This window comes from Carettochelys insculpta, chromosome 6 (genome assembly GCF_033958435.1).
Source record: "Carettochelys insculpta isolate YL-2023 chromosome 6, ASM3395843v1, whole genome shotgun sequence".
Taxonomy (NCBI): domain Eukaryota; kingdom Metazoa; phylum Chordata; order Testudines; family Carettochelyidae; genus Carettochelys; species Carettochelys insculpta.
Window position 1 is genome coordinate 82,942,886 of NC_134142.1, and position 27,789 is coordinate 82,970,674.

Consider the following 27,789-nt stretch of genomic DNA (forward strand, 5'->3'; position numbering starts at 1 on the left):
CCCCTCTAAGTCCTACAATGCATTGAACCAGTGACCTAGGGATGAAACTTCCTTAGCCCTCCCCCATGGCTTCTTTAATGAGCTGTCCTGAAGTCAAGTACAGACTCTATGAAAAATGTCATGGTAATTTTTTAAAATTTATTACCTTTTTAATTCTGCTCTGTCAGATTGTAGATGGGCAACTTGGACAGTGGGAAGCTCAAGGTTGTTGCTCATTTTCATTGCTGACCTGTCAGAGAGTTTAATTGCTGAACATAGATACAAATGACAAATAGTTTACACAAGCAAAGCAGATTATATTTGGTACCTTTGTAGTGGCTGGTAAAGGAAAATTGCTGCTTTGATGTGTCCTTGTTAAATTATTGTGAATTTTTGAAAATTTGATCAGAATTTATTCATCCTAATAAATTATTTCATTCATCCCAGCAGTATTCCCACTAACTTTGTCTACAAAGCCTCACCAGGTGTCAATGGTGGTGGGGTTTAAAAAGGCCGGCTTTTGCCTAGTAATCACTGTGCTTAGCCTACGGACTTATTTTGTATAACCTTACAGTTATCAGATTTTTTTCAGGCACTGTTGACCTGGGCTTTGTTCCAGACTCTGACATAAAGGTGAAAATCTCTCTATTCTATTATGAGTTGGCTGAGCCATACATTCCACTAGTGCATGGCTACATCTACACTGCATTCCTCTTTTGGAGGAGGAATGCAAATGAGGGAAATCGAAAATGCAAATGAAGCTCTCATTTACAAATCTCATGCTTTATTTGCACAATTTTGCACGATCACATTTCTGGAAGAGGCTTTTCTGAAGGCAAAAACAGCCATGTAGATGGGGTTCTTTCAGAAGAAAACCCTGTTTTCAAAAGATCCCTTCTTCCTGAAACGAATGAGGAAGAAGGATTCTTTCAAAAACAGGTTTTTGGGTTTTTTTCCCAAAGGAACCCTGTCTGCACAGCTATTTTGCTTTGGGAAAAGCCTCTTCTGGAAATGCAATCATGCAAGGTTATGGAAATGAAGTGCGAGATTTGTAAATCAGCACTGCATTTGCATTTTTGATCTCCCGCATTTGCATTTCTCCTTCAAAAGGGGGATGCTGTGTCAATGTAGCCATGTGTTTTGACATTATAATTTAATGAAATATTGGATTAAGCTGGAAATAATACGGTAAAAGTTAGCTGAAATGTCATGATGTAACTTTTCAAAAACTCCATATCTCAGTCCTTCTGCATCCTAGTGTATTAATAATCACTGAATAATGGAGCAGTTCATTCAGATTCTGTAGGAAGACCAAACTCGTTGACTTGAGAATATCTTGGTATTTGTATTCTAATAACCCTTTGAATGTTTTTAAACATCTCATGCATCCAAATAACATGAGAGCCTGACTTCTATTGGCTTTTCCACCAGGTAGATGTGAAATAGACATTTTAGACTGGTTCCATAAATGGTTCCCACAAGAATTCTGACATTATATATCTATATCCTTGAAAAATATAAATATATGGGCTTGAACTGAAAGTTCAGCTTTGAATGCCCAAAACGTTAGGAAAGTTTGAATCTTGCATGGTTCCACTTCTGTAAGTGGCCAGAGAGAAACCCAGGTTACAGAAAAATTGATCTTTGGGGAAGTCTGAATATGGATCCAAAATCCCACTTTGCACTCTAAGTCCTCCATTAGCTGAATATCCAGGTAAATGTGAGTACTTGACATGCAAAAGCACGTTGCGCCTCGGAGATGAGAATTGCTGAAAACAAAAGGATGTATGGTAATATGATAGAAATTAAAACAATTCCTCTCCTCACAATTTTGAATCTTTTTTTCAAATAAAGAGGTGACATTTGACACTTGTGGAGCTGCATGCAATGAAAGTACACAATCCACACGAGACCTGTTCAATAATGGAGGACAAACTTGTAGCAACAGCCTGAAATCAAACTTGTATCTTCTTCGAGGGTGTAGAAATAAATTTGTCTGTGCTATCAAAACCCTAAAGCTTTACATCTTCTCAGTCTTGCCATGGATCAACTCCTGCTTACCTGTCAATCATCTTGAACCACAAAGCCAAAAGAGAAAATCCCCCAAGAGAACAGCTAGCAGAGCACTTCCTGATTCCCGTGGCAACAAACGTTGTGGTTTTACTGAGCAAGCTTCCTGACGACCTTGAGTTTCACCGCTAGGCTTTCTGAGAAGTGAAGCAGTTTCTGCAAATGGCTTGCTGCTGCTAGTTGCTTCCACATGTCTGTAATTTTCAGCACAATGGTTTGCAGTGTTAAACAATATCCTAGCTGAATATTACACTTACAGGAAATATATTTTGATCAATAAAAGCAGGGGATCCCCCCCCAATCCCACAGTGATCAATAACCTTTATGGAAAAGAGACTACCTCATATCACTTGTAAGAGTAAGTGCTAGTCATAGTGAGTTTGATGGGTGACTGCAGCTAAAAGGCATGTAGTGCTAATGTCAGGGAGGTGTATCAAATCTGGAAAAGGCAACCTACTTCAGCTCCTTACATCACCATTCTGGGCTCTGAATAACACAATGAGCTTGTGGCTTTGGCTAAAGAGGTTCAGCTTTCACTATGAGCTGTTGGTCGAGAGGATGAACAAGCAGAGAAAGGGCTGGGTGAGAAGAAAATGCTGAATCAGACGTAAATCCTCTTGACATGGGATGCTGACATGTGGGATGACAGGAGTGGTTCAGATTGGGCCCAGGAAAAGAGATTAGGAGAGAAGACCTGATGGAGACAAAAATTGCAGCTGTTTTCTTAGTGCCTGTGGATAACGAGCAGAAAAGGAGAGAAATAGATGACAAAGGTTCCCATGAAAGGGAAAAGAGGGTGTATGTGTGAGGCGGGGGATGGGAGAGTTAATTTTTTCCATGCTTATTAAATCAGAAACATCCTTGGGGCATTCCGTGTCTTCAAGTTGAGTCACCAAAGTCTCGTGGTCTGTGTGAGATTAATGATGATGACAATTAAGGCATGTTGTATAATTTTTGCCTCTTTTAAGAACTGTTACTAAACAATATCGTCTTTCAGCTATAGCATATCACATGGGTGTCAGGGAAAGAACATGGCCATGCCAATAACCAAAACCTGCCAGCTCTGAAGGGCACAGCAGAAGGAAATATTTTGGTCTTGATTCTGATCCCTATGGCAGTGGGGTTAGGGTCAGATCCTTTTGAGACTTCAGGCAAGTTGAAAGCCTCAAAAGAAACTTGATGCACGAGTCACATGTTGGTTGGGTGGAAATGGCCCAGAACTGAGGGCAAAATTCTTTCTCAGTGCAAGTCAAAAGAGTTTTATTGAAAAGAATCTGGCCCTGAAACCCTGGATCTGAACAGCCCTGAACTATGCCAACTGCGTAAGGGCACAAACCCAAACACCGTAGTCCTGCCCCACCCCGGCCCCAAAGCCCTGCTCCCACCTCACTCCATCTCTTTTTCTCATCCTCCCACACTTAAACTGGGCTGGGGCAGGGCGGTGTGATGCAGAAAGGGGCGAGGGGTTGGCTGGGGTGTGGGCTCTGGGGGTCATGCTGTGGGTGAAGATTTGAGGTACATGAGGGAGTGCAGGCTCTGGAAGGCAGTTTGGGTGTAGGTGGAGGTTTAGGGCTAGGGCAGAGGGCTAACCTACAGGCGTGTGTGTGCTCTGTGGTGGGACTGGGGTGAGGAGGTGAACTGCAGTAGGGGCTTGCAGTTGGCACAGGAGTATTGGGACAGGGGATGGTGCAGAGTCCTGGTGGTGCTTATCAGTGACGGCTCCAAGGCAGGGGGTCAGGGAGGCTCTGTGTGCCGCCTGCACTTGCAGACGCCACCCCTGCAACTCCTATTGGTTGCAGTTCCTGGCCAATGCAAACAGTAGAGCTAGTGCTTGGTGCAGGGGCAGTGTACAGAGCCTCCCTGCCCCTCCATACACCTAGCAGCCACAGGTCGGCCACTTTCTGGGTGCTGCACACACCCCAGCAGCGCCACTGACTGGACTTCCAGTAGTCTGGTCAAAGGCGATGACCAGAGCCATCAGGATGACTTTTCAAATGGGATGGCATCTGGATTTAGATGTGGGTCTGGACTTGACAGGCCAGGCTATTCTTTCGTTCACCGGTAGTTTGGAATCTTTCTCGCCATTAAGGAAGAGAAAGTTCACTTTGTTGGTTTAGTTTACAATCTATATTTTGTTTTCAATAGTGTTTTATATAATCTAGTACAACTGGAAGCATTTTCATGAATTCAATGTTTTGCTGCATAAGGGCAGTGTTGTCCAGAGATTAGTGTTTAGCGTAGTAGAACGGGAGCTGCTGAGTTCTATTTCTGGCCCAGCCACCTACTTTCAGTGTACCATTAGGTAAGCTTTTGTGGCTCCATTACAAAATGGGGATAATCACATCCACTTCCCAAAGGTGTTAAGATCAGTTAAAGCTTATGGCGAATTTTGCAAATGAAAAGCATCGTGTGACTGCTAAATATTATTATCCTGTAATTGTTTGTTTATTTAATGGGAAAAAGGATTCTTTCGAGGATGGGGTTTGCTTTCGAAAGAGCAGTGTCTACACTGGCTTTCTTCTTTCGAAAGAAGCTCTTTCAAAATTAAAATATGCAAACAAGGTGCCAAATATGCAAATTTACACATCATTTGCATTTTCAATTTACCTCATTTGCATACTTCTTTCGAAAGAGGAATGCAAGTGTAGATGCACCCTAGATGTTGTAGTTGTAGGCTACTGTCCTCTCTGTGGGCTAGTTATTAAAGGGAAATGCAATATACATTTTGTGTGAGACCAACATCCTAAAAGCTCAAGGGATAAAGTGTCAAACAATGACACTTTTCCTGATCATGCTAAAGGAATAATTTTTCAGCTGAGTGGGGTGTGTGACAATGCATCAGGAATCAGTGCCACAGAGCATTGGGAGGCATTTTTTTGTTTCTGCACTCGAGCTATAATGCCTGTGACTACCACTTCATCCCTCTCAGCACAATTCAGGTTCTTTGAGCCATTGTGAAAAAATGTACTTGCTGCTTCTTCTAGTCTGCATCATGTACAAGCTCTCTTTCACGCCATCAGAGTCCCACTCTATAATAGCTACCATTAAAACGGGTTGCAGACACTTACGTGGAATCGTTTTTAGTCAGAGACTACAGTCTGTTCAAGTATCGGAGGGGTAGCTGTGTTAGTCTGGATCTGTAAGAGCAACGAAGGGTCCTGTGGCACCTTATAGACTAACAGAAAAGTTTTGAGCATGAGCTTTCGTGAGCACAGACTCAAGTGGCTCATGTTGCTGTTTGCCAGTATTTCATTTCTGAGAAAAACTACAACATGCAGACAGTGTCAGAACATCATGTTTTGACATTTTTCAGACCAGAAGGTTTGTATTTTTGTTTTCAAACAGCTTTTGTTTTGAATGTTTACAACTTTGAATTTCCTATTATCATGCAGTTTGAACTTCTCTAGTCCAGCAATCTCTGGTCCAGCAACATCTGTTAATTCAGCATGATTTTAGTTCTCGTGGGTTTGGCCAAGTTTCCCATGTCCCATGAAGTTTATTTACAGCCACGAGTCCTGCATCTCAGTGTTCTTTGCTGTTATTTACCCCTTAATGTTTTATAAGAACCCTGTAAGCAGTGGAAGTGTTAGCAATGCTGCTAGACAATATTGAGTGCTGTGGTTCGGCAAATTCTCTGGTTGCACACCGGTCAGGTTCAGGCTGTAGAGAGGTTCAACCTGTATAACATTTTTAAAAGGGGGAGGAGCTTATACTGAAATATTGAGATTGAACTGAATGCATTTTAGGTACAGCTTTTAGCTGAAACAAAGACAGATGTCAATGTCTCAAAATCCTTCGCCAATGGAATTGTAGTTCTCTGCGCAGCTCTAGCTGCCATTTTGCTCTGTTTTCATCTCCTCTCAAGCCTACTTTCTGCTCTACCCAAGGTAAAGAAAGGTTTTGGTTCCTTTCCTCACTCTGATTGGCCTTTTGAGTGAGCTCCTGAATTCAAAGCTGCTTCTTGACGAGTCTGCCGTTCCACCACTTTTACCTGTTACTAGTCTAACTGAAGAAACCACAATACCTTGTTTTAACCCACATCCTCCCTGTCTCTCCAGGATTTGCCCCTAAATTTATACATGAGATGAAACATGCAGAGCACTGTTTGCTACCATGATTTAGTTCCACCTGCCTCAAAAGTGTTAGCAGGATTGGACCCAGAGATTCTAGATCCTTTAAGCCAGGGACAATGTCAGTGTCACATACATTTATGGTGCAGTTGCTCTTGTATAAATAATAAGAATCCTTTTGCATCTTGTACAGTCTGAGTCTGATTTACTGTCCCATGTGCTTGTTTGTTTCTAGCTTCCATATGGGAAGAAATGTTCCATGTTGTTTACACGAGTGGTGATTATGCAGCACTGTTTGATTACTATCATTTATTTTGATGTGCGTGTGTTTATACAATAAAATTGGCTGCCTAACTCATGGAAAAAGACAGGACTTAATGGGAAGTATGTATCTATGAGGCGCCTAGGCAAAAGTTTCAGGATTGCAATCTGGAGCTCCTACGGAAGAGAGTATTATGTGACACTTTTTCATTTTGTAGGCACCAAAGAGAAATGGCATTGCAATGTATGCAGGAGATTGGGTCTGTTTTCTCCTTGATGCATGTAGGAACTTCCATTAACATTAATCTGAGTCATGCCTCACACTTTGCTGGAAAGAACAAACCATTCACTTTGTGCATGATCTGGGATTGCCATTTTAGTCTGGGGCTGCAGTCAAGTTTACTCTTGAGGGAAGGGTGTGGTCAGAGATGAATTAATTATTTTTTGCTTTGAAGTTTATGGAGTCTTTCCCCACCTTCCAGAGCTGTTACATTTTTTCACATTGTCACAAACATAGTTCATTGTGTTTGTTTGCTTTCTTCTTCCCCCACTCCTTTTGTTGTTTGTCTAGGTGTACTCTTCGGATTATACAGTCCTCCTTCCCACCCCCAACTTTATCAGTCATACTTCAAAATTACTACAGGTTGAAACTCTCTTATATGGCATCCTTGGGACCTGACTGATGCTGGATGAGAGAATTTGCCAGACCATGGGAGGTCAATACATGGTCTAGAACATTACCAACATTTTCATTGCTTATTTGGCTCTTAGAAGACATTTAAGGGAAAATTACAGCCAAATAACACCACAGAACACTGAGACCAGGACTGGTGGCTGTAAACAAACTTTACAGGACCATGGGAAACTTGGCCACACCCTTGATTAGTTGTCGTTTAGCTAACTAAAATCATGCCAGATTACAGATGATGTCAGATGAGCATGTTCTGGATTAGAGAGGTTCAGTCGGCATCTTTTCAAGCCAAAACCGAATGATTCCCTTTGGAAGCCATATTTTTATGCCTTTCACCAGGTGATACGGTCTCTACAGTACAGTTTGAAGAATTTTCTTCCCTTAGGGGCTGAATGTGCTACTTGCTTAGTAGTCCCATGGTGGAGATATGATCAAAGTTTTTAAGAAATGGATACCTAAATTTAGGGTCCTAAGTAAGTAGCCTAATTTTTGTAGGGTGTACCCCTGAAGTCAGTGAGAAATAAACAAGAGGGGAGCTTGAGCGGCCAGATTTATATTTGTTTAAATGGTTTTATTTTTGTTGCTGGTTGTGCAGCTAGCATCAAATTCAGAAGTGAGTCTAAGGGCTTGTCTACATGGGAAAGTTAGTGTACAGCAAACTAAACTGTGAATTTTAAGTGCACTAGCTACTCCACACTAAGTCCCCATGGATCCACTCACTGTGTGTTGAAGGTACGTCTCCACTTAGAGCTAGGGGTATGACTCCCAGCTCAAGTAGGCATACTTGCTCTAATGCTCAGTGAGGTAGTGCACGAAAATAGTAGGGTAGCCTGGATAGCTGCGTGGCTAGCCCATGCTAATCTTTCCCTTGCCTGAGCTACTGCAGCTACACTGCCATTTTTAGCATGCTAGCTTGATGAAAGTTGAATCACATTTCAGCTCCAAATATAGACATAGCCTGCGTGCTTTAGTGCATTTTGACTTAATGCATTGCCATAGTTCATTAATTAAACTGCACTCAGCCTATTCTGAAATAAACTTGAAATAATACATAATTTATGTGGCACCATTTGCATATCTTATGTCAAGTTTAGGATGCTGTGCAGACATAGCCTATTTTGGCATTTGGTGATGTCTAAACAGTGCCAAAGGTTGAGATAATGTGCTATTTCAAAGCATCCATTACTCCTCCTGCAATGAGGAGCACAGGGATGCTGAAGTAGCACACCTGTTATTTCGAAAAACATTATGTGTTTCTAAAATATTTTGGCAATCTCTCGCATTAAATCTTCTGTGCCAGATTGTTGTTGTTGATTAGGATGATTTTTTTTTTTTTACTATTCTTGGACATTAATGAGGTATTTGGGCAAAATAGATCTGAGTGTAGTTTGGTAAATTAGATTTATCATGCAAGCCTTCTCCCTTAAGGAAATGGCACATGTTGACTGTTCTCTGTAACTTCATTGTAATCACCAGCGAAATCTTGCTAGAATTTCAGCAAAACGGCAAATGTTATCATTGTAACACTTTCTTTTTTCTTCAATCAACAGAATTTAACATAAGTTGCAGATATGCAGGAGTTTTCCACGTTGAGAAAAATCGTCGCTACAGTCTCACCCGAAGTGAGGCCATTGAACTGTGCAGAGCTCTCAATAGTACCCTGCCAACAATGGAACAGATGCACAAAGCTCATGAACTTGGATTTGAAACTTGCCGGTAAGGAACTTATGAAGAAGATAACCTACAGGAAATACTTATATCTATCTGTCTATCCATCCATGATGATGTGGTCTGTGAACTGCAATTATTTTTAAATAGCTGTTAATGAAATGTGTAGAAAGTCATGTCTGATTTATTGTAGTTGTAAATGGAGTATCAAAATGAAACAGGTTTGTTTCTAGTAGGATTTTTCAGGGACTGACTCTTGGCCCTATTTATATTTCCTATCAATACTCTAGGAGAAAACAAAATAATTATTATTAAAAGTTGCCGATGACAAAAGGTTTGGGGCAGTCAGAAATAATGAAGAGGGCAAGTCACTGATTCAGAGTAATGTGGATTGCTAGGTAAACTGGGTGTAAGAAAATGAAACGTATTTCAATAGAATTCAATGTAAAATCCTACATCTAGGAACAGAAAATGAAGTGTGTTCTTATGCGGAATTCTGTTTTGGGAAGCTCCAACTATGGCAATGCCAGAAGAATGGACTAATGTGATTATTGGGAATATAAAGGGGTGCAATATTGAGTAATAGATTATCTTACCTCTTTAATTGGCACTGCTACTGCAATACTGGAACTGCTACTAAAATACTCTATCCAGTTCTGGTGTACACAATTGTAGAAAGAAATGGAAAAATTGGAGAGACGTTAGTGAAAAGTTGCAAGAACAATCAAAGGATCAGATGCCTTCTAGTGATAGTCTCAAGAGATTTAACTTATTGATCTTATCATGAGAAGGTTGAGGGGTAACTTAAATCTAATCTGTAAGTACCCATGTCTGGAACAAATAATTGATCAAACAGAGCTCGTCAATCTAGCAGACAGATATAAAAAGATCCAATGATTGCAGAGAGAAGCTAAAAAAATTCATATTAGAAGGTACAGGTTTTTAACACTGAGGATCATTGACTATTGGAACAATGTATCGAGGTTGATTGTAGATTCTCTGTCTTTGGAAACTTTAAAATCAAGATTGGATGCTTTTCTAAAAGATACTGTCTTTTTTAAACAGAGGTCAATGCAGGTAAGTCCTATGTATAGGATGGGTTCTGTGGGAGGGCAGACTAGCTGGTCACAGTTATCCTTCCTGGACATATAATTTGTGGTTCTGAATTATGCAAGTCATCCCAAAGAAGCATCTGAGAATGGAAACAAGATTCAAATGCAGAAGCTGAGAAGGGATCGTTGTTGAGCAATATAGACTCATAACTAGGGCCCTGCCAAATTCACAATCATGCAAAATCCATTACAGACATGAAATCTGGTGTCCTCCCATGAAATGAGGACTTTTGTGTGCTTTTACCCTTATATACTAGACTAATATGAAAGCACTTTATTGATTTCTCATGATTTCGGAGAGTGCTTAGTTTAATTACTATCAAAATAATTAAATTAGTTCAAGTTTGTGCAGCACTTTGAAAGTGTTTGGTGTGATGCAGTACAAATGTCAAGCACTGTTATTATTAATTGCATATACATGTGTAGGCAATCTTTAAAAATCTCCTGCAGCCCTAGTTGCCCTTACACCAGGACTGGGCTTTATGCTTGTTCACAGATACAGATCAGAATAATATGTGTGTCTCTGTTGGATAACACAGTGGGAGAATGATGCTAGCCATATTGTCAGAGAATCACCGACAAAAACACCTGATGACGAGTGTTACAGAACATTCTCCTAGGTGAAGTAGAGGGGTAACTTAAAATGCTGTCAGATGAAAGGCTAGAGGGACAGTCCTGCAGTGGCAGAGGAAAATGCTGAAAGACTAAATAGGCATTATCTTTCCCCAAGGGGTCAACAGTCTTGCCTGGGTCTTGGGCAAGGCAGGGAGCAGGGTTCACACCACACCCTACAAGGCATTGGGCCTCAGGACATGACTGGGGTTAGCTTCCCCCAGGCAGCCTCAGTGTCACTGAGAGTGCACTATGCCTATCCCAGGCAACCCTCAGAACTGCCTGGAGCACTCCATGGGGGGCTTCGGTGTAATTTCAAGGATCCAGGGCTCCAGGTGTCACCACTGCTGCAGTAGTGGTGGCAGTGACTGGAAATCCTGGACCCTTTTGAATCACCAGGCCCCAGCGTAGTACCCCTTCACCCTTCTGTCAGCAGGCTTGTGTCTCTCTAACTTTTGAGTCTCACGCACTAGATAGAGCCTCTTATAGGCAAAGTGAGAAGGAAATGGAAAAGAACTTAAAGGGTATTACAAATAGAGGGAACTGTTTTTTTCACATCGACCATGTCTACACTAGCGAGTTCTTTTAGAATATCAGGCCCTTTTTTGAAAGAGCACGTAGAACGTCCACACACACAATGAGCTCTTTGAACTGAAATCGAAAGAATATGCCTCTTCTTCCAGAAGTCCTATTCCTCTCTCGGATCAGGAAAAGCACCTTCTTTCTAAAGCTTATTTTGAAAAAAAAGCATGTGTATATATCCTCCAAGGACTCCTTTTTTGAAAGAGCAGTCCTCACAGCACAGGATTTGTTTCGATCCCTGGCCCATTCTTTCAAAAGAGCCGGGGCTGTGTGGATGCTCTCTGTCGAAAGAGCAGATCGATCTTCCAATCCACTTTTTTGTGCATGGATGTGATCTTTTGAAAGAAGATCTTCCAGAAGAGATCTGCCAGATGATCATCTTTTGGAAGATCACTGTAGTGTAGACAGCCATTGAAGGAGATCTGTGGTATGGCTTTCACTACACTTTCTCTCCTCCCGTTCCCAATCCATGAACTCAGCTGAGGACAGATATCAAATCTGAGAGTTTTTAAAAATAATTTGTTGGTGCTATGTATTGCATTTGCTACATGTATTCCTTTGACACAGTACCAAAAATCCAACCAAGAACAGTGCTATCAGTCAAATGGTATAGGCCTGAGCAGGAAACAAAAAGAATTAATACATCACACATAACAGTCAAAGCATGCAAGAAACAGAGAGTGAATGTGAATGAGTCAGCAAGCAGATTTTTATTATAACACCACCAATAGGGTAGTTTTAGTGATAGGATACAGGATTGAGGAATAATGGAAAATATGGACCTGTCAGGGAAGTCATCTATTGTACCACCCATAATAGAGGGTTAGTATTGTGAATGTCATTGCCACAATTTAGTCCAGGGGGATGTAAATCATGGATGTAAATCATGGATGTGGACTATAACAGTGCTTGGGGAGCCTGGGACAGAATCCAAGCAACTACCACCCGGCCTGCCCCTCCCTGATAAGTAGCAGCTCTTAAAACAACTCTGAAACCCTCGGGCTCTTTAACATTTAATCACCATTCTCAGCTAAACAGATTTCAGGGAACCAGGAACTCCACCGGAATTAGTCATTCGATATGGGATTGCAAAATAGTAATAACTTGTTACATAATTTTGTTAACCACAAGCTCAATTGAAATTTCAGCCAATTTATGGGCCCCATGCTCAGGGGCAACATTATTCACAACACATATTATCCGGAGGGGTATTAAGCATTTTAGCTAGCATTCTGTAGGTGAAATATTGAACACTTTATTAAAGTTTTATACTCTCACAGACTGGCATTTTGTTAATCATGGCTGCACATGACTTCCACCCTGATTTGCAGCATGCTGTTCCACTTCAAAATGGTCCTGAGCAATTTGTTAGGCTAGAAGTAGTAAAAAAGTAGCTGAGTGAAAGAAATTCAGAGCCATGACCCTCAGTGTTTGATGATTTGCACAAGAAGTGTATTTACCTTTTTTATCCTTCATTTTCATTGCATGCCCTTGTAGACTAGTTGCCTTATCTAATAATTCACAGTGGTTATTAGTTCAGCGATTACTCCATGATATGAAGGCTACGTGTACACTAGCCCCAAACTTCGAAATGGCCGCTCAAATGGCCATTTCGAAGTTTACTAATGAAGTGCTGAAATGCATATTCAGCGCTTCATTAGCATGCGGGCGGCCGCGGCTCTTCGAAAGTGCAAAGTGGGATTTTGGATCCATATTCAGACTTCCCCAAAGATCAATTTTTCTGTAACCTGGGTTTCTCTCTGGCCACTTACAGAAGTGGAACCATGCAAGATTCAAACTTTCCTAATGTTTTGGGCATTCAAAGCTGAACTTTCAGTTCAAGCCCATATATTTATATTTTTCAAGGATATAGATATATAATGTCAGAATTCTTGCGGGAACCATTCATGGAACCAGTCTAAAATGTCTATTTCACATCTGCCTGGTGGAAAAGCCAATAGAAGTCAGGCTCTCATGTTATTTGGATGCATGAGATGTTTAAAAACATTCAAAGGGTTATTAGAATACAAATATCAAGATATTCTCAAGTCAACGAGTTTGGTCTTCCTGCAGAATCTGAATGAACTGCTCCATTATTCTGCTCATGGAAATAAGGGGACTTCGAAGTAGGCGGGGTCCTTTCGAAAAGGAGCCCCATCGGGACGAACCGTGTGGCAGCGAGCCGTGTCAATTTTGAAGCGCCGCAGCCGCCCGCATGCTAATGAAGTGCTAAATATGCATTTCAGTGCTTCATTAGTAAACGTCGAAATGGCCATTTTCGTGGCTATTTCGAAGTTTGGGGCTAGTGTAGACAAGGCCATGGTGTTTGTCAGCCATTGAGCTGTGGTTGGGCCAGGAGAGATCAGGGCTGGTGGCAGGACCCAGAGCCAAGGGCCAAAGACAGAGTCAGGAAACGAGCAGGGAGCAAGGCCAGAAAAGGGAGGAACAAGGCTGGCACACAAAGAACAATAAGGAGTTCTGTGACACCTTAAAGACTAGCAATTTGGGCATAAGCTTTCATGGGTTCCTGGAACCTACTTCATCAGATGCATTAGAACTCCTTGTTGTGTTTGCTGACACAGGCTAACACAACTACCTCGCTCTGAAGCTGGCACAGGAACGATTGCAGCAGTGGACTAAAGTGATGAGCAGCCAGTGACCTTCTGATGCTGCTGGGCTTAGAAGCTTGTCTGTTGGTTCCCTGGTCTATCAGGCAGTCCTGCTGCAGTTGTGTTCATTAGCCTGGCAACCAAGCTGGCATGCTTAGCTGCCACTGCTTCATTCCTGACAGTGTTGTTCACTTTCTGTTCTTCACAGGTATGGCTACATAGAAGACAAAATTGTAATCCCACGAATCAAGCCCTATCATCTTTGTGCAGCAAATAGCACTGGGATTTACATACTCCATTCAAATATAACAGAGCGGTATGACACATATTGTTACAATGCCTCAGGTAGGTATTTGCTTTGCTGTGTGAACAGAAATGAATGTTTTTAACAGTAACACATGCAATCTCTCATTTAGGCTGCTTGTATCTTCAACTGTGTGTGCATTGTGGTCTTATGTTCACATCTGATGGTAGTATGTGTTTTGCAAGTCAGTGGAGTTATTCCTGCTGATGCTCTCAGTGGCTGTGTCTACACTTGCATTGCTTTTTTGAAAGAGGCATGTAAATGAGGAAAATCAAAAATGCAAATGAGGCACAGATTTACATATCTGGCACCTCATTTGCATAGCCTTCTTTTGAAATAAAAAAAGCAGTGTAGATGCTGCTCTTTCAAAAGTAAAGCCTATTTTTGAAAGCACCCTTCTTCCTAAAAAAAAATTGGGAAGAAGGGTGCTTTCGGAAATAGGGCTTCTTTCAAAGAAGCAGCATCTACACTGTTTTTTTTCTTTTGAAAGAAGAATATGCAAATGAGGTGCCAGATATGTAGATCTTCACCTCATTTGCATTTTTGATTTCCCTCAGATGCATGACTCTTTCAAAAGAGCAATGCTATTGTAAACACAGTGAGTGCGTTTAGCCCATTGTATTTGCTGTTGTGCTCTGCACTGAATCATTTTCTGCATTTGTATTCTGTTATGACTCTAAACCTCAAGAATTGTCCTTTTAGTAGGTAAATGCCACAAGTGTGGCTCCAAAGGATTTTTTGAATTTTTGAATGTGATGATTTCCTCTCCTCATAGTCTTGTAATCATGCATAGGTTTTTAGAGCTATTAATAGTGAAGTTTACAACCTCTAAAAGTCCAGGGATCCTGAAGTTTCCTGAAGACTCTAGCTTCCTCTTTCTGCTTGCATGAGGCCTCTGGCAAGCATAAATTAAAGTGTTGCTCAGCTGCGTTAGTATTATAGGTTCAGAAGCAGACCACTTTTGGGGGAATTCTTCCATTTTATAGAGTTACATATTTAGTAATAATTTTAAATTTTTCCAATTATGTTTATTTTTCTGTGTCACAGGAGGGCCAAAAAGGACCTCCACAACATTAAAATGTTCCGAATCATATTCGCAGTAATTTTGCTCAGTGTTTGTGCTGCAACAGTCTGTTCTGGTATGGCTATGATCTGAAGAAGTGGGTCTGTCCCATGAAAGCTCATCACCTAATCAATTATTTTGTTAGTCTTTAAAGTGCTACTGGACTGCTTTTTTGTTTTGAGGGCACAGGAGATGTGTGAAGATCACAAGACTGGCTTGACTGACCGGATTTTGTTATCTTCATTGGTCATATTCAGAGCTGGTATAAACAGGGGCAATTCCACAAAAATCCTTAGGCCATATTCAATGGGGATTTAAATAGGAGGTGACATTTTTAAAATTACCATTGTCTTGACAGAGCCTATAGAAAGTCACATTCCACTCTCTGGAACTCAATGGGTTTAATACTAAGTTGTGTTAGAGAGAGGCAATGGGCTCTGAGATACCAGCTCTGAAACTGGAGCTGTCAGAGGGCATTAAACTGGACCACACAGTTGTTATGATGTATATTGAGTGGAATGGCCCTCAAAGCATTGTTATGCAAGCATAGGATTAGCTTCTTTTACCCCCATAATATCTCCTAAGTGCCCTGCTCTACCCCGGAATGCCTTCCATATGGAGGAATCATAAGGTCTTTATCATTTGGGGGCAGCTGGAGTGGCAAAAACGGACCTGCACTGGGCTGAGGATCTGGCCCAAGCTGAGTAAACTGAGAGTAAATTTGTAAAATTTGATGGAAATTCACCAGTTATGTCCCTTTTAAAGACATCTACAGAATTCTTAGTTTTCTCAAACTTGCTTTGAGAAGAGACCACCAAGAAACTTTACTAATGAATTATTAACAAGACTCTGAATCTAACAAATGGGGCAGAAGAGACTGATTTTTTCGTGCCGCCTTTTGTAAAATCAGCTGATTAATTCTTTCTGTCCCCCTCTCCTTTCAGAAACCAGGAACAAGACATGTGAACCAATCATAAGATTAGAAGTTTCTTGGGCTGCTAATGAAACCGAAATAGGTAATGTGCTCAAGTGAATAATTAGCGCTGATTCCGTTCTCAGCTACCAGGTTTCTCTTCTGTATATAAGTAATGCAAATGTTCAACATCAAGCTAAATGTAAGAAAAGCAAATCCAGGGATGGTAATATGCTGCAAGTGAAGGAATCACATATCCATATCCCTCCCCAAGAGTAAGGTTGTATTTGACAGCATTCATCTGGTGGTGGTACTAGCATAGAAAACTCTCCATGTTGATACTGCATTGTTTTTTAATAAATAAAAGCCTGAAGTTGGCTCTTTTATGAGGGAGTTTTGTTTACACCTTCTGTGTACTACACAGTTTGAGTCACCTCCATATCATGTCTAATACTGCGAGCCTAGAGAGGAACTGAGGATGGAATCAAGCTGTCAGGATGAATTCCTGACTCCAATGGTGACAATGGGAGTTTTACCACCAATTTCAATTGTGTCAATATTTCAGCATGAAAATTAAGTCAAATTTTGACACACATACAAGACTGGTCCCAATATTGTGAGGCATATGCAAATTAGAGCTGCCATAGATAGCTCAGTGAAGGATCAAACAGACAGACAGAAAACAGATACATTAAATTGGTTGGCTACAACTGTAATCATAGCCTTGTAGCCTCACCTACACCTCCAATATTCACTTTGTAAACCTCAGCTATTTAAACTGATCTCTCTCCTTCCAACAGTCATAGATAATGAAGATGGCTCACGTTACACTGACGGTGTGAGACATACTGACGCACCTCCAGTTACAGATGATGATCACGTGGGTAGTGGTTCGACACATGACAGAGATACAACAAGCCCCACCATCATCAGAACTCACATCTCTGGAACTCCATATTATGAAGGTATCACTCCAGAGGCACTGTCAACAGATAATTCTTTTGGATCGGGCAGACAGGACTATCACACCACGAGTGCCAGTAAGAATAATGGATTATAGCTATTGTAGCTAGTGTGTCCTCTTAAAATAACTGGATGAAAAATTGCACTGTGATTCCATGCTCAGAATGCTAAGAGGCATCAATGGAGAACACAGTGTGTTGTGGGGCATCAAAATCTGCAAAGGCTTTGTAACCACTACAGACGTGGTAAAGACAGAGCACAACCTGTGCCCTGTACTCCTGAGGTTCTTGAGAAAGAATTGGACGGGAAAAAGTTGTGTGTCGTTATGGTGATAAGAATTTTTCACTTTCTAGGGACATTTTATCACAACAGGAGAATTGGGAAGCAAATACATCAAAAAATTCAGGTTTTCTGCCTTTGGGAATAATTTCATAGCATGGTGATGTAGATGTTTCCAAGAGCCTGATGTCTCTCTTACTAAAATCAATGTGAATATTATGGTTGATTTCACTGGGAGAAGAATCAGGCTCAACGAAAGCTTGAAAAATATTTCTGTGATAAAGAAATGTCACAGGTACAGGGGAAAGAAATTAACATAATAAAATATTTTACCAGAAGCATCTGGAAAAGCAAGTGCAGAATTGGGTGTAGGAGGATAGGATTTTGATTCCTGTGGAGCTCAAACTCAAATTATCTCACCTATTTTCCAGTATGATCAATTTGTGGAATCCATATTAAATAATACATGCATAAGAAGATATTTATAATACAAATACAGTTGAATTCCTTCTTTGCAAATCATATATTGCAAACTGTATTTGATAACCCTACCATAGTAGGCAAAAAAGTTAAAAATATCAGTTCTATCAACCTTCCACTTATGGTGCTTCTTTTTTCGGTAGATAGAGACTGGATTTCTGTGCAGACCATCCAGATTCTGCCCTAAGTTACATACATGAAGCCCTAGAGAAAACAAAGTTGGGTCTGGGATAACCAATAGGCATGGTGTAGAGCAAAATACGTATGGTCAAATGGAAGATATTTTATTACTTCCTAGGTTTTCTTTTTCTTTTGACTTTAAGGCACATATGGTAGAAGTTTTTTAGTTGTTATTGGATAAGTGCCTATTAGCTGTTCATATTTGTAAGCACTTACATGGCCCACATCCTCAGAGTATGTGCCGGTCTCACAATATTCATACATTTCCACCCCCGCCAACTCCCCACTAATTGGGAAGTGCTGTATGAATCCCATTTTAGGAAAGAGGAACTGAAACACAGAGAAACTAAGTGACTTGCCCAAGATCCTACAGGAAGTGTGGATGGAAGCTAGGTTTCTTTAGTCCTGCTTCGGCAACTTAACCACAAAATCCAACCATCCTTCCTCTGTATGAGGGAGCATTCTCTGTGCTCGTGGCCACAAGTTTTTATTGGTGAGTAGAGGACACCAAACACTCATGCTCTTGTCCTACCCATATATTAAAATGTTTAGTTAATTGTTTTATTGAGTGGAATTGCTAGCAGATTATAAAACTGATGTGCTGGTACTACAATGCTTCTGGGATTTGGATCTGCTTCTTCATATGGCTTATTGGTAATATCAAAATACCATGGCAGGGTAAATCTACTATTTTCACCCTGGACATTAATGTTAGAATAACACCCCTGTTAAATTTCACATAACATAGTCCTTCCACTGCTTTCTATGAGGATTCTCCTTTTCTGCTTACAACTGGAATCTTTGCCTGGACCAAAGCTCAAAATAGGTAACAGCAAATGGCATTTTGGGGCTTGGTAAAGGAGTGTCCAGATCCAGAGGTGCCACAGCTACATGAACAGCCGCCACTAAGTGAATAAGTTGTCTTTACCACCTTCGCTGCCATGTTCATTGTTATTGTGCTATTGCACACTCACCCTCCCTTGAGCAGTCAGTGGTAGTGATCAGATACCAAGATTACAAAATCAGTTATACTTAGTGATGAACTACACAAGGATTCCAGTTTCCTGTCCTTTTGCCCTTCCACTAGAACAACAAATGAAAGACCTAGGTGTCCTGCAGTGTGAAAACACTAACGATGAGAACAGCAGGAGCGGTGGCTCAGCAAATGAAAAGTTACAGTTGATTGACTCTTCATCACACAGATTATATGAAAACACACATTGATTAGGGGCATGATGAAGATACACCTGAGTTTCCAGTGATAACTGATGGTGTTCCTGCAAAAGACAGTGGTTATCCTAACAAAGAACAGCATCCCAAAAGTACTAGTAAGTCTAATTAATTGTAATAACTTTAGAGATTCCAGAAGTCTGAAAAAGGGCAAATATAGTGCCCATCTATAAAAAGGGAAAAAAGAACAACCCATGAAACTAGAGACCAGTCAGTTTAACTTCTGCGCCAGGAAAGATAATGAAGCAAGAAATTAAGGAATTCATCTGAAAGCACCTGGAAGAAAATAAGGTGATAGGTAACTGCCAGCATGGATTTGTGAAGAGCAAATCATGTCAGACCAATCTGATAGCTTTCTTTGACAGGATAACAAGTCTTGTGGATAAGTCTTTCTGTTTTAGGGGGGAGGGATAGCTCAGTGGTCCAAGCATTACCCTGCTAAAGCCAGTGTTGCAAGTTCAATCCTTGAGAAGGCCACTAAGGGATGGTGCTTGGCCCTTCTGACAGGGCAAGGTACTGAACTAGATGACCTTCTGAGTCCCTTCCAGTTCTAGGAGATATGTACCTCCAATTACTTGCAAGGGAGAAGCAGTGGATGTGGTATGCCTATACTTTAGTAAGGCATCTGATACAGTCTTACATGATCTTCTTATCAATAAACTAATCAAATGCAACTTAGATGGGGCTAGGTGTACAACTGGCTGGCTGGGTAACCATTCTCAGAGAATAGTTATTAATGGTTCACAGTCACACTGGAAGGGCATAACAAGTGAGTTTCTGCAGAGGTCAGTTTTGGGACTGGTTCTATTCAATAAATTCATCAACAATTTAGATATTGACATTGAGAGTATGCTTATTAAGTTTGCAGATGATAGCAACCTGGGAGGGGTTGAAACTGCTTTGGAGGATAGGGTCAGAATTCAAAGTGACCTGGACAAACTGAAGAAGTGGTCTGAGGTAAACAGGATGAAGTTTAATAAGGACAAATGTAAAGTATTCCACTTAGGAAGGAACAATCAGCCAGGTACTTATCTTCAACATTGGAATGACATCTCAAACAACAGCTTTCTGGGGTGGCTAAATCAGAAATGAAATCTGTGGTATGATGGTACTCACTGGTAATCAGAAGAGACAACAGAAGACAAGGGACAAGGTTTGTCTAGTTACCTCTGTTTAAAGTTTAGAAATGATTCGTGGCCTCTTTGGTGCACATCTCTCATGTTACATTTGTCATATCGATTCACTTTATACCAAGCAACACAATTTAATTTGTTTAGGGCTGCAGATAACTCTGGGCATCATCATTTGAAGACATTTTATGTGAGAAATAGAAATATATGTGGTCTGATACTTGATTCATCAGCATGTGGGTAGGCAGCAGAGGTCAAAATCCTGTCATAACTCACTTAGAAGATGCTTTGAGAGAGTGACTGAATTAAGATCGGGGGGGTGCCATCCTACTTGTGTACTGCATATTGAAATATATGGCATTTCCAAGTGCTTGTTGTTGTTTGCAGCATGTCCACAGGGGTGTTGTGCTTATCAAGGTTCTTGGGCTTTGGAGTACTTGAAAAAATATTAGGTGGGAACCTTTTCTGTAGTATTCAGTAGAGCTCGAGTGGTGCTTGTTCTCATGAATAACTGTGCCAAGATGTGTAAAAATCAGCTCCCTATAATGCCTTCCACTCTTCAGTGTACCTGCACACCATGGGGTATCAGTAGTAGATAGCAACGTTAAGTAAAATCAACTTTATTTTTTAAAATGGCACTTATTATGTGTTTGATGAAGTTCTTAATTGTACAGTTTGTGGAATTTTTATCTGTGTTAAGAAAGTTAGGAACAGTTAGGGAAGGGATAGATAATGAGACAGTAAATACTATAATGCCATTCTACAAAGCCATGGTGCACCCTCACCTTGAATGCTACATGTAGTTCTGGATGTCTCATATCAAAAAAGATGTATTAGAATGGGAAAGAGCACAGAGAAGGGCAACAGAAATAATTAGGGATATGGAACAGCTTCTGTATGAAGAAAAATTTAGAAGACTCAGACTCTTCATCTTGGAAAAGGGATAACTAAAGCTCATAAAATGGTGATCCATAAAACTATGAATGATGTGGAGAAAGTGAATAGGGAAGTGTTATTTACCCCTTCATGTAACACATGAATCAGTGAACACCCAATGAAGTCAAAGGCAGCAGCTTTAAAATAAACAAAAGGAAGTATTTCTTCACACAGTGCATGGTCAAACCAGTGGAACTCATTGCTAGAAGATGCTGTGAGTGCCAGAAGTATAACAGGGTTCAGAAAAGAATAAGATCATGGTGGATAGCATCATCAATAGCTATCATCCATAACTGTCAGGGACATGACTCCATGTTCTGGGTGTTCAGAAATGTCTAATTGCCAGACGCTGGGACTGGATGACAGGACATCATTTTGCTCTGTGCTGTTAATTTCTTTTGACGCATCTGACGCTATCCACTGTCAGAGAACAGGATGCTGGTCTTCAAGGTCCATTGGTCTGACGCCTTGTGACTATTTGTATAGTCTTATATGTGCTTGGAGGGACATAGGTTTTGATTGAAAGAGAAATTAATATGGTGGAGGAGTTTCTTGTTGAGATTTCCTGAGACTTTTTCCACTTGGCTCAACCAGAACACTTGACCCAGTTTTCTGGAACAGAAGAAATCAATCTAACTCTAGATTCATCACTAAGGTTTGTTTCCTGGCATACAAACTACACTTGAGCTGATTAGGGTGACCATCCATCCCACATTTGGGATGTCAAAAAGGCAGCCCTACTTATTTTTTAAGATGGAGTAATTATACCATATTTGGGCCGTCCCCTGCTGACCTTTTCCACCAGCAGCTGTGCAGGTGCAGCCGCTGGTGAGAGTCACTTCCCTGAGCCTCAAGGAAGCCTCAAGGGAGTACGGACCGCTTCCTCAGGGCTCCGGAGGAGGGCTGTTGGCTGCCGCGTCCTTGGAGCTCCCAGGGAGTGCTGGCTGCTGTTGCTTCCCCAAGATCATACTTCCCCAGGCTGCCGGGGAGCACTGGTGGTTGCTGCTTCTCCATGGCTCTGGGGGAGCGCTGGGGGCTGCCACTTCGCTGGGCTCCTGGGGAGTGCCAGTGGCTGCCACCTCCTTCCCATCTCCCCTGGGCTTGATGGAGCTGTGAGGAGCCACCCTCCTTCCCCCCCACCATAGCTCCCTGTCTCGTATTTGGAACAGGGAGATATGGTCACCCTACAGCTGATCAAATCTGAGAGCAGAGGATGGGTAAAGGGTATTCTAGAAATCTAAGATACATCATCAAGAATTAGTTTATGGACACTTTTTATGAATGGCATGCTAATTTCTATAATTGATTTTGGCAGAGCTAATGAATTGTCCAAGAACTGCTATGTACATTGGGAAGCAAAGCTGCAGCTTCAAGCTTATCATGTTACTCTTCTTATTATTTCTTTATTGACTAACTACATATTATTGACAAGTCCAAATGTGAGTGTTTTGCTAGATCCATTGTTAGCATATGTTCCATTACATCTCCTTTTTTTTATTCTTTGAAATTTTGTCTTGCATTCTTCACGCAAGGCCAGCAATGCTACTGGACTGGTGGAGAAGATAATAGAATGATGCCTTTTATCCTTTCTTGCTTCAACATTGTAAGCATATGCTTAGAGTTACTCATATGCTTAAGTGCTTTGCTGGATAGAGACAGACAGATGAATAGATGCCCTGGTCACCATAGATATGGCAGATACCTTCCTAATCACTCAAGTAATGTAAAATAGTTAGAAGAGTAAAAATCCTTGAAGGTAGCCTTAGAAGTTTTATGAAGAGGGGGTGATTCTTGTACTAATATGATCTGCCACCTGAGAAAATGTGAGATTCACACCTTGTGATCATCATCAGATGGAGACACAATAGATCAGTTAAGTTTAAAATAAGGTTTTGTGTGATTTGTCCATCATTCAAAAGAAACACAAAAGTTAATTTTCTAGTGGTAGGTCTGGATGTGGAGCAAGACTTTCTCTACAGCATGGCTTTTTGATTTCCTCTTTCTTTGCATGAATGGTTTATTGTACTGTTGCAAAACCTACGTATAATCTCAGACTGGGGCTCAAAGATGGAAGTTTGCTTTTCTTTTCATTGTTTGTGAAATGCATTGATGTTAAAGGCTGATGTCCTTCTTGTGTTCTCACACTCCTCCTTCACTGGAAGGTCTGAAAACTAGAGCTGAATGAAATTCCAGAGAAAGATTATTAAAAAATCAACAACTGTGTGCATATATATATGTGAAACTATGTTTGTATCAGTCATCTCTAGTGTGAAAATATTGACAGGTTTGCCTGGATATAAAAGATGGTGCACTAACTGTCCTGGTAAATCTGCTGTGGGTGCACCACTTGTGGAGTTTTCTGGCAGGAACTGTCATCCATTGCTCAACAGCATCTTCTTTAAGTAAAGCAAGGCACTGTGTGAATTATACTGGCAGGGATCTCACGTTTCTCTATCACAAGCTATCAAAGCCAATGTCAGAATTGTTACTTTTATGCTATCTATTTTCCTGAGCGATCTTCTCCCAGACAATTCTGTGGCATGGGGGAAAATTACAGTTACAGAGGAGAAGCCTAAGGATTAGCTTCCATTATGTAGTATTTAGATCATGCAGGTTTATTGCTTTTCTGTAACCTTAATTTATGATCCCAGGGCAGGATGTCACAGGGTTGCTAATAACTTACATTGCTTAGGGTAAACAAAATGGGAACGGCTTTATTCCAATTAGAAGTTAAGCCTTAGAGAGTACCAAAACATAGTTCTTAGAATGGGAAAATCAGATTGTACGCATCACAGTGCCTGTATAGATACATGAGAAAGTGAGACAGAGAAGATCAAAGGGCTAAACAATAATATTATATCCTCATATCTAATCTGGAGACATATATGGGTAACAAGTGACACTCTAGCTCTTCAAAGTGAATCTTTACAATGCATTTGAAATGGCAAGATGCTGCTGCTAGTTGGTCTGCCATTATTGCGGCTATTACTTTTTCTGTTGCTGCAGTTTCATTGCGCATTATCACTGCCATCCATGTCCTTCATCAGTTTCACAACCCCAACCTCAGGAAAAAACAGTGATAGTGCTGAATGGAACAGAGGGCCCTGTCTATTCTCTTCTTCCTGTATTCTTTTCACAAGACATAAAAAATGATCTGCAGTAAGAGGAGTAAAGAGGAAAAAATATTGTGTGTAGTATCTCATTAAATAAAATCTTGATAATTCATCCAGCCATCATCACAGCAGATGAGGACTCCCTACATGGGAAATGTCATGAAAACTCTACTCAGGGTCAACAAATTCTTGGTTTTATTCCCTTGCAACAGCATGCGACAGATCACAAAGAAGAGCACCCCAGCACTGCTATCAAGAGTAATACATTACAATAATTTTATTGAGAGTACTTCTTATAGAGGATCTGTCAAGTAACCTATGTGAAGAGCAGCATGGAAGGGGAAACTCCGCATGATAGGAACCTGGTTAGTTTTTTTTTCTCCTGCTCAGTGCCATTGACCAGACTCTGAAAGAGCCGGGGAGAGGGGTGAAAGCATCAACAGCACTCTGCAGAAGACATAGCTCTCCACCCCACCCTGCCTCAGTTTTTTCACTCCAAGCCCAAGCAATCCTTTGGTGGATCCATTAGGGAATTCATACTTTACCTGTGGATGTGCCAGGGCATCAGGGTAACCAGGCTGTACAGGTTCTGGGACATCATTAATCTCTGAGTTAGAGAATCCAGTAATTGTTGCTACTGATTTTTTGCTCCCACTTTTCATGGACCATTTTAGGCTCTTGTAGCTTCTCTTGTAGCCTCTTCTTCCTGTCGTTCTTTTGTGCAGCATGCTTCCTGCATAATCACGTCACTGAACAAAAGCAGCTTATCAAGGGCTGGCATGATGGTAGTTCTAAATATCAACTAAAAAATCATTGAGGTCTGTTGGTAAAACAAAGAAGCAAAGGTGAGAATTATGCTTTGTGTTGGTGGTATGGAGTCAGAGGAAAAGTTCAAAGCAAATTTAGCATAGTTACAAGAGCTGAGCACAAGATTCTTTCCAAATGGGGCAACAATGAGAACAACGATTACTGGCGAGGAAAGTGAATAATTTTCCATTTATCTCCTATGTTTTACTTAAGCTCTATAGACATGGCTTAGTGAAGAAGAGCATTGCAATGCCAGTCACAAAAGTAGTCATATTTGGCAAAATGACGTGATGGATGATGGCATTTTGGTGGTGCTGTGCCACTGCAGGACTGTAAATGTGTGTGACCCTGATTCCAGGAATAGCATTAGCAACATGTTAACTCCTATGATCACTCAGTATAGGGAGCATGAAATGAACATCCCTGCTCTACACCTGGGTTTCAGGTTTTAAAAAACACAGTATTCAAGTTCCATAAGTTCTCTGAATGGGTTGGGTCTGGTAATATAGTACACCATTTACATTTACATTTACATCACATTAAAGAAACAAAGCAAGTAATTATCTCCCCTATGAAATTTTGTGTACCTTGCAAGAACTTGAAATGAGAGATGGCAGGTTCACTAGCTGTCTACAGATTAATACATATTCAGATATTTTCATACATTATGAATTCATGGACATCAGATTTAAAGAATTTTTAGGACTTAAGCTTTTAGGATTTACCTAATCAATTCTTGGAAAATACTCCCAGTGCAACCAACCAATCAATCAATAGGTGTTAGCCTATAAACAAGGGTAGAAACACCAGAAATGGTTACTTGGATTTCAGGGCTTGTCTACACAAAGCTCTTCTGTAGTCTACAGGGTGAGATTTCTAAGGTGCACTAATATGTAGCAAATTCATTGGTTTATTTGGTCCTTCTGGTGCTAAGCAAAGGTTTCCATAGGTGCTTTTGCACAGTGCTGTTTGAAATAGTACCACATTACAGTGCACTAGAGCAAACCTTTCAAAAAGAGAACTCATTTCAATATATAGAAAGAAACAGCCCCAAAAAATTCTAATTTGGGACTTCTACAGGTTGCACCTTCCTTATCCGGCATGCTTGGGACATGACTGGTCCCAGACAAGAGAATTTGCTGGATAAGGGGAGGTACAGGGCTTCTGCTGACAGACAATGCTGCAATCTGGAGCTGCAGCAACACTAGCCTGCAGCCTCCCTCCACAGCCGTGGCTGCCATGCGGCTCCAGCCAGCCTCTGCTTCCCACTGGCTGCCATGGAGCAGAAAGGGGTTCCAGCTCCCAAGCCCTGCAATGGCCTCCTGGAACCGCCCTAGCTGGAACCCCTTTTGTAGGACCAGCAAGGGCTCCTCTTGTGTGGGGCAGCAGGAGATCTGGCCCAAGACCCACACTGCTCCAGGACCATTGTAGGCTTTAGCCCCAGTCCCAACACTGCTACAGACCAGTGGGGGCTCTTCCCCAGGCCCCCGCATGCTTCCGTGGTGCTGGTGGGATCTCTGGCTCCTAGCTCGATGGGGACTCCTGCACCAGTCACTACTTTTTCTTCTCACAATATCCGTGATCATGCCAGACTACAGATGCTGCCAGACAAGAGAGTACCAGATTTCAGAGGTGCAGTCTGTACATAGAATCATAGAATACTAGGACTGGAAGGGCCCCCGAGAGGCCATCGAGTCCAGCCCCCTGACCCAATGGCAGGACCAAGTACTGTCTAAACGGTCCCTGATAGACATTTATCTAACCTGTTAAATATCTCCAGCGTTGGAGATTCCACAACCTCTGTTGGCAATTTATTCCACTGTTTGACCACCCTGACAGTTAGGAACTTTTTCCTAATGTCCAACCTAAAACTCCCTTGCTTCAGCTTAAGTCCATTGCATCTTCTTCTATCCTCAGAGGCCAAAAAGAACAAGATTTCTCCCTCCTCCTTATGACATCTTTTTAAATACGGAAAACCGCTATCATGTTGCCCCTCAGTCTTCTCTTTTCCAAACTAAACAAGCCCAATTCTTTCAGCCTTTCTTCATCGGTCACATTCGCTAGACCTTTAATAATTCTTGTTGCTCTTTTCTGGACCCTCTCTAATTTCCCCACATCTTTCTTGAACTGCGGTGCCCAGGACTTGACACAATACTCCAGCTGAGGCCTAAACAACGCAGAGAAGAGTGGAAGAATGACTTCTCTTGTCTTGTTCACAACACGCCTGTTAATGCATCCCAGAATCATGTTTGCTTTTTTTTGCAACAGCATCACACTGTTGACTCATATTTAGCTCGTGGTCCACTATAACCCCTAGATCCGTTTCTGCTGTAATCATTCCTAGACAGTCTCTCCCCATTCTGTATGTGTGAAACTGATTGTTCCTTCCCAAGTGGAGCACTTTGCATTTGTCCCTATTAAACCTCATCCTGTTTTACCTCAGATCATTTCTCCAATTTATCCAGATCATTTTGAATTATGACCCTATCCTCCAAAGCCGTTGCAACCCCTCCCAGCTTAGTATCATCTGCAAACTTAATAAGTGTACTTTCTATGCCAATATCTTAATCGTTGATGAAGATATTGAAAAGAACCAGTCCTAAAACAGACCCCTGCAGACCCCCACTTGTTATACTTTTCCAGCAGGATTGAGAACAATTAAGAACTATTCTCTGAGTATGGTTGTCCAGCCAGTTATGCACCCACCTTTTTGTAGCCTCATCTAAATTGTATTTGC

General features: G+C 41.2%; 1 protein-coding gene across 9 annotated transcripts in view; it reads left to right on the forward strand.

Annotated features, from left to right (window-relative positions):
• The window catches only part of CD44 (CD44 molecule (IN blood group)), a 112,129-nt gene that overhangs the window by 32,149 nt on the left and 52,191 nt on the right, over positions 1-27,789 (forward strand). For 8 of the 9 annotated variants that reach the window (XM_074997491.1, XM_074997500.1, XM_074997499.1 and 5 more), the window contains 4 exons: positions 8,622-8,787; positions 13,863-13,999; positions 15,966-16,037; positions 16,735-16,974. In XM_074997491.1, the coding sequence (XP_074853592.1) occupies positions 8,622-8,787; positions 13,863-13,999; positions 15,966-16,037; positions 16,735-16,974 (615 nt within the window). The remainder of the gene's footprint in view (positions 1-8,621; positions 8,788-13,862; positions 14,000-15,965; positions 16,038-16,734; positions 16,975-27,789) is intronic. The other variant, XM_074997493.1, reaches the window with a different exon arrangement.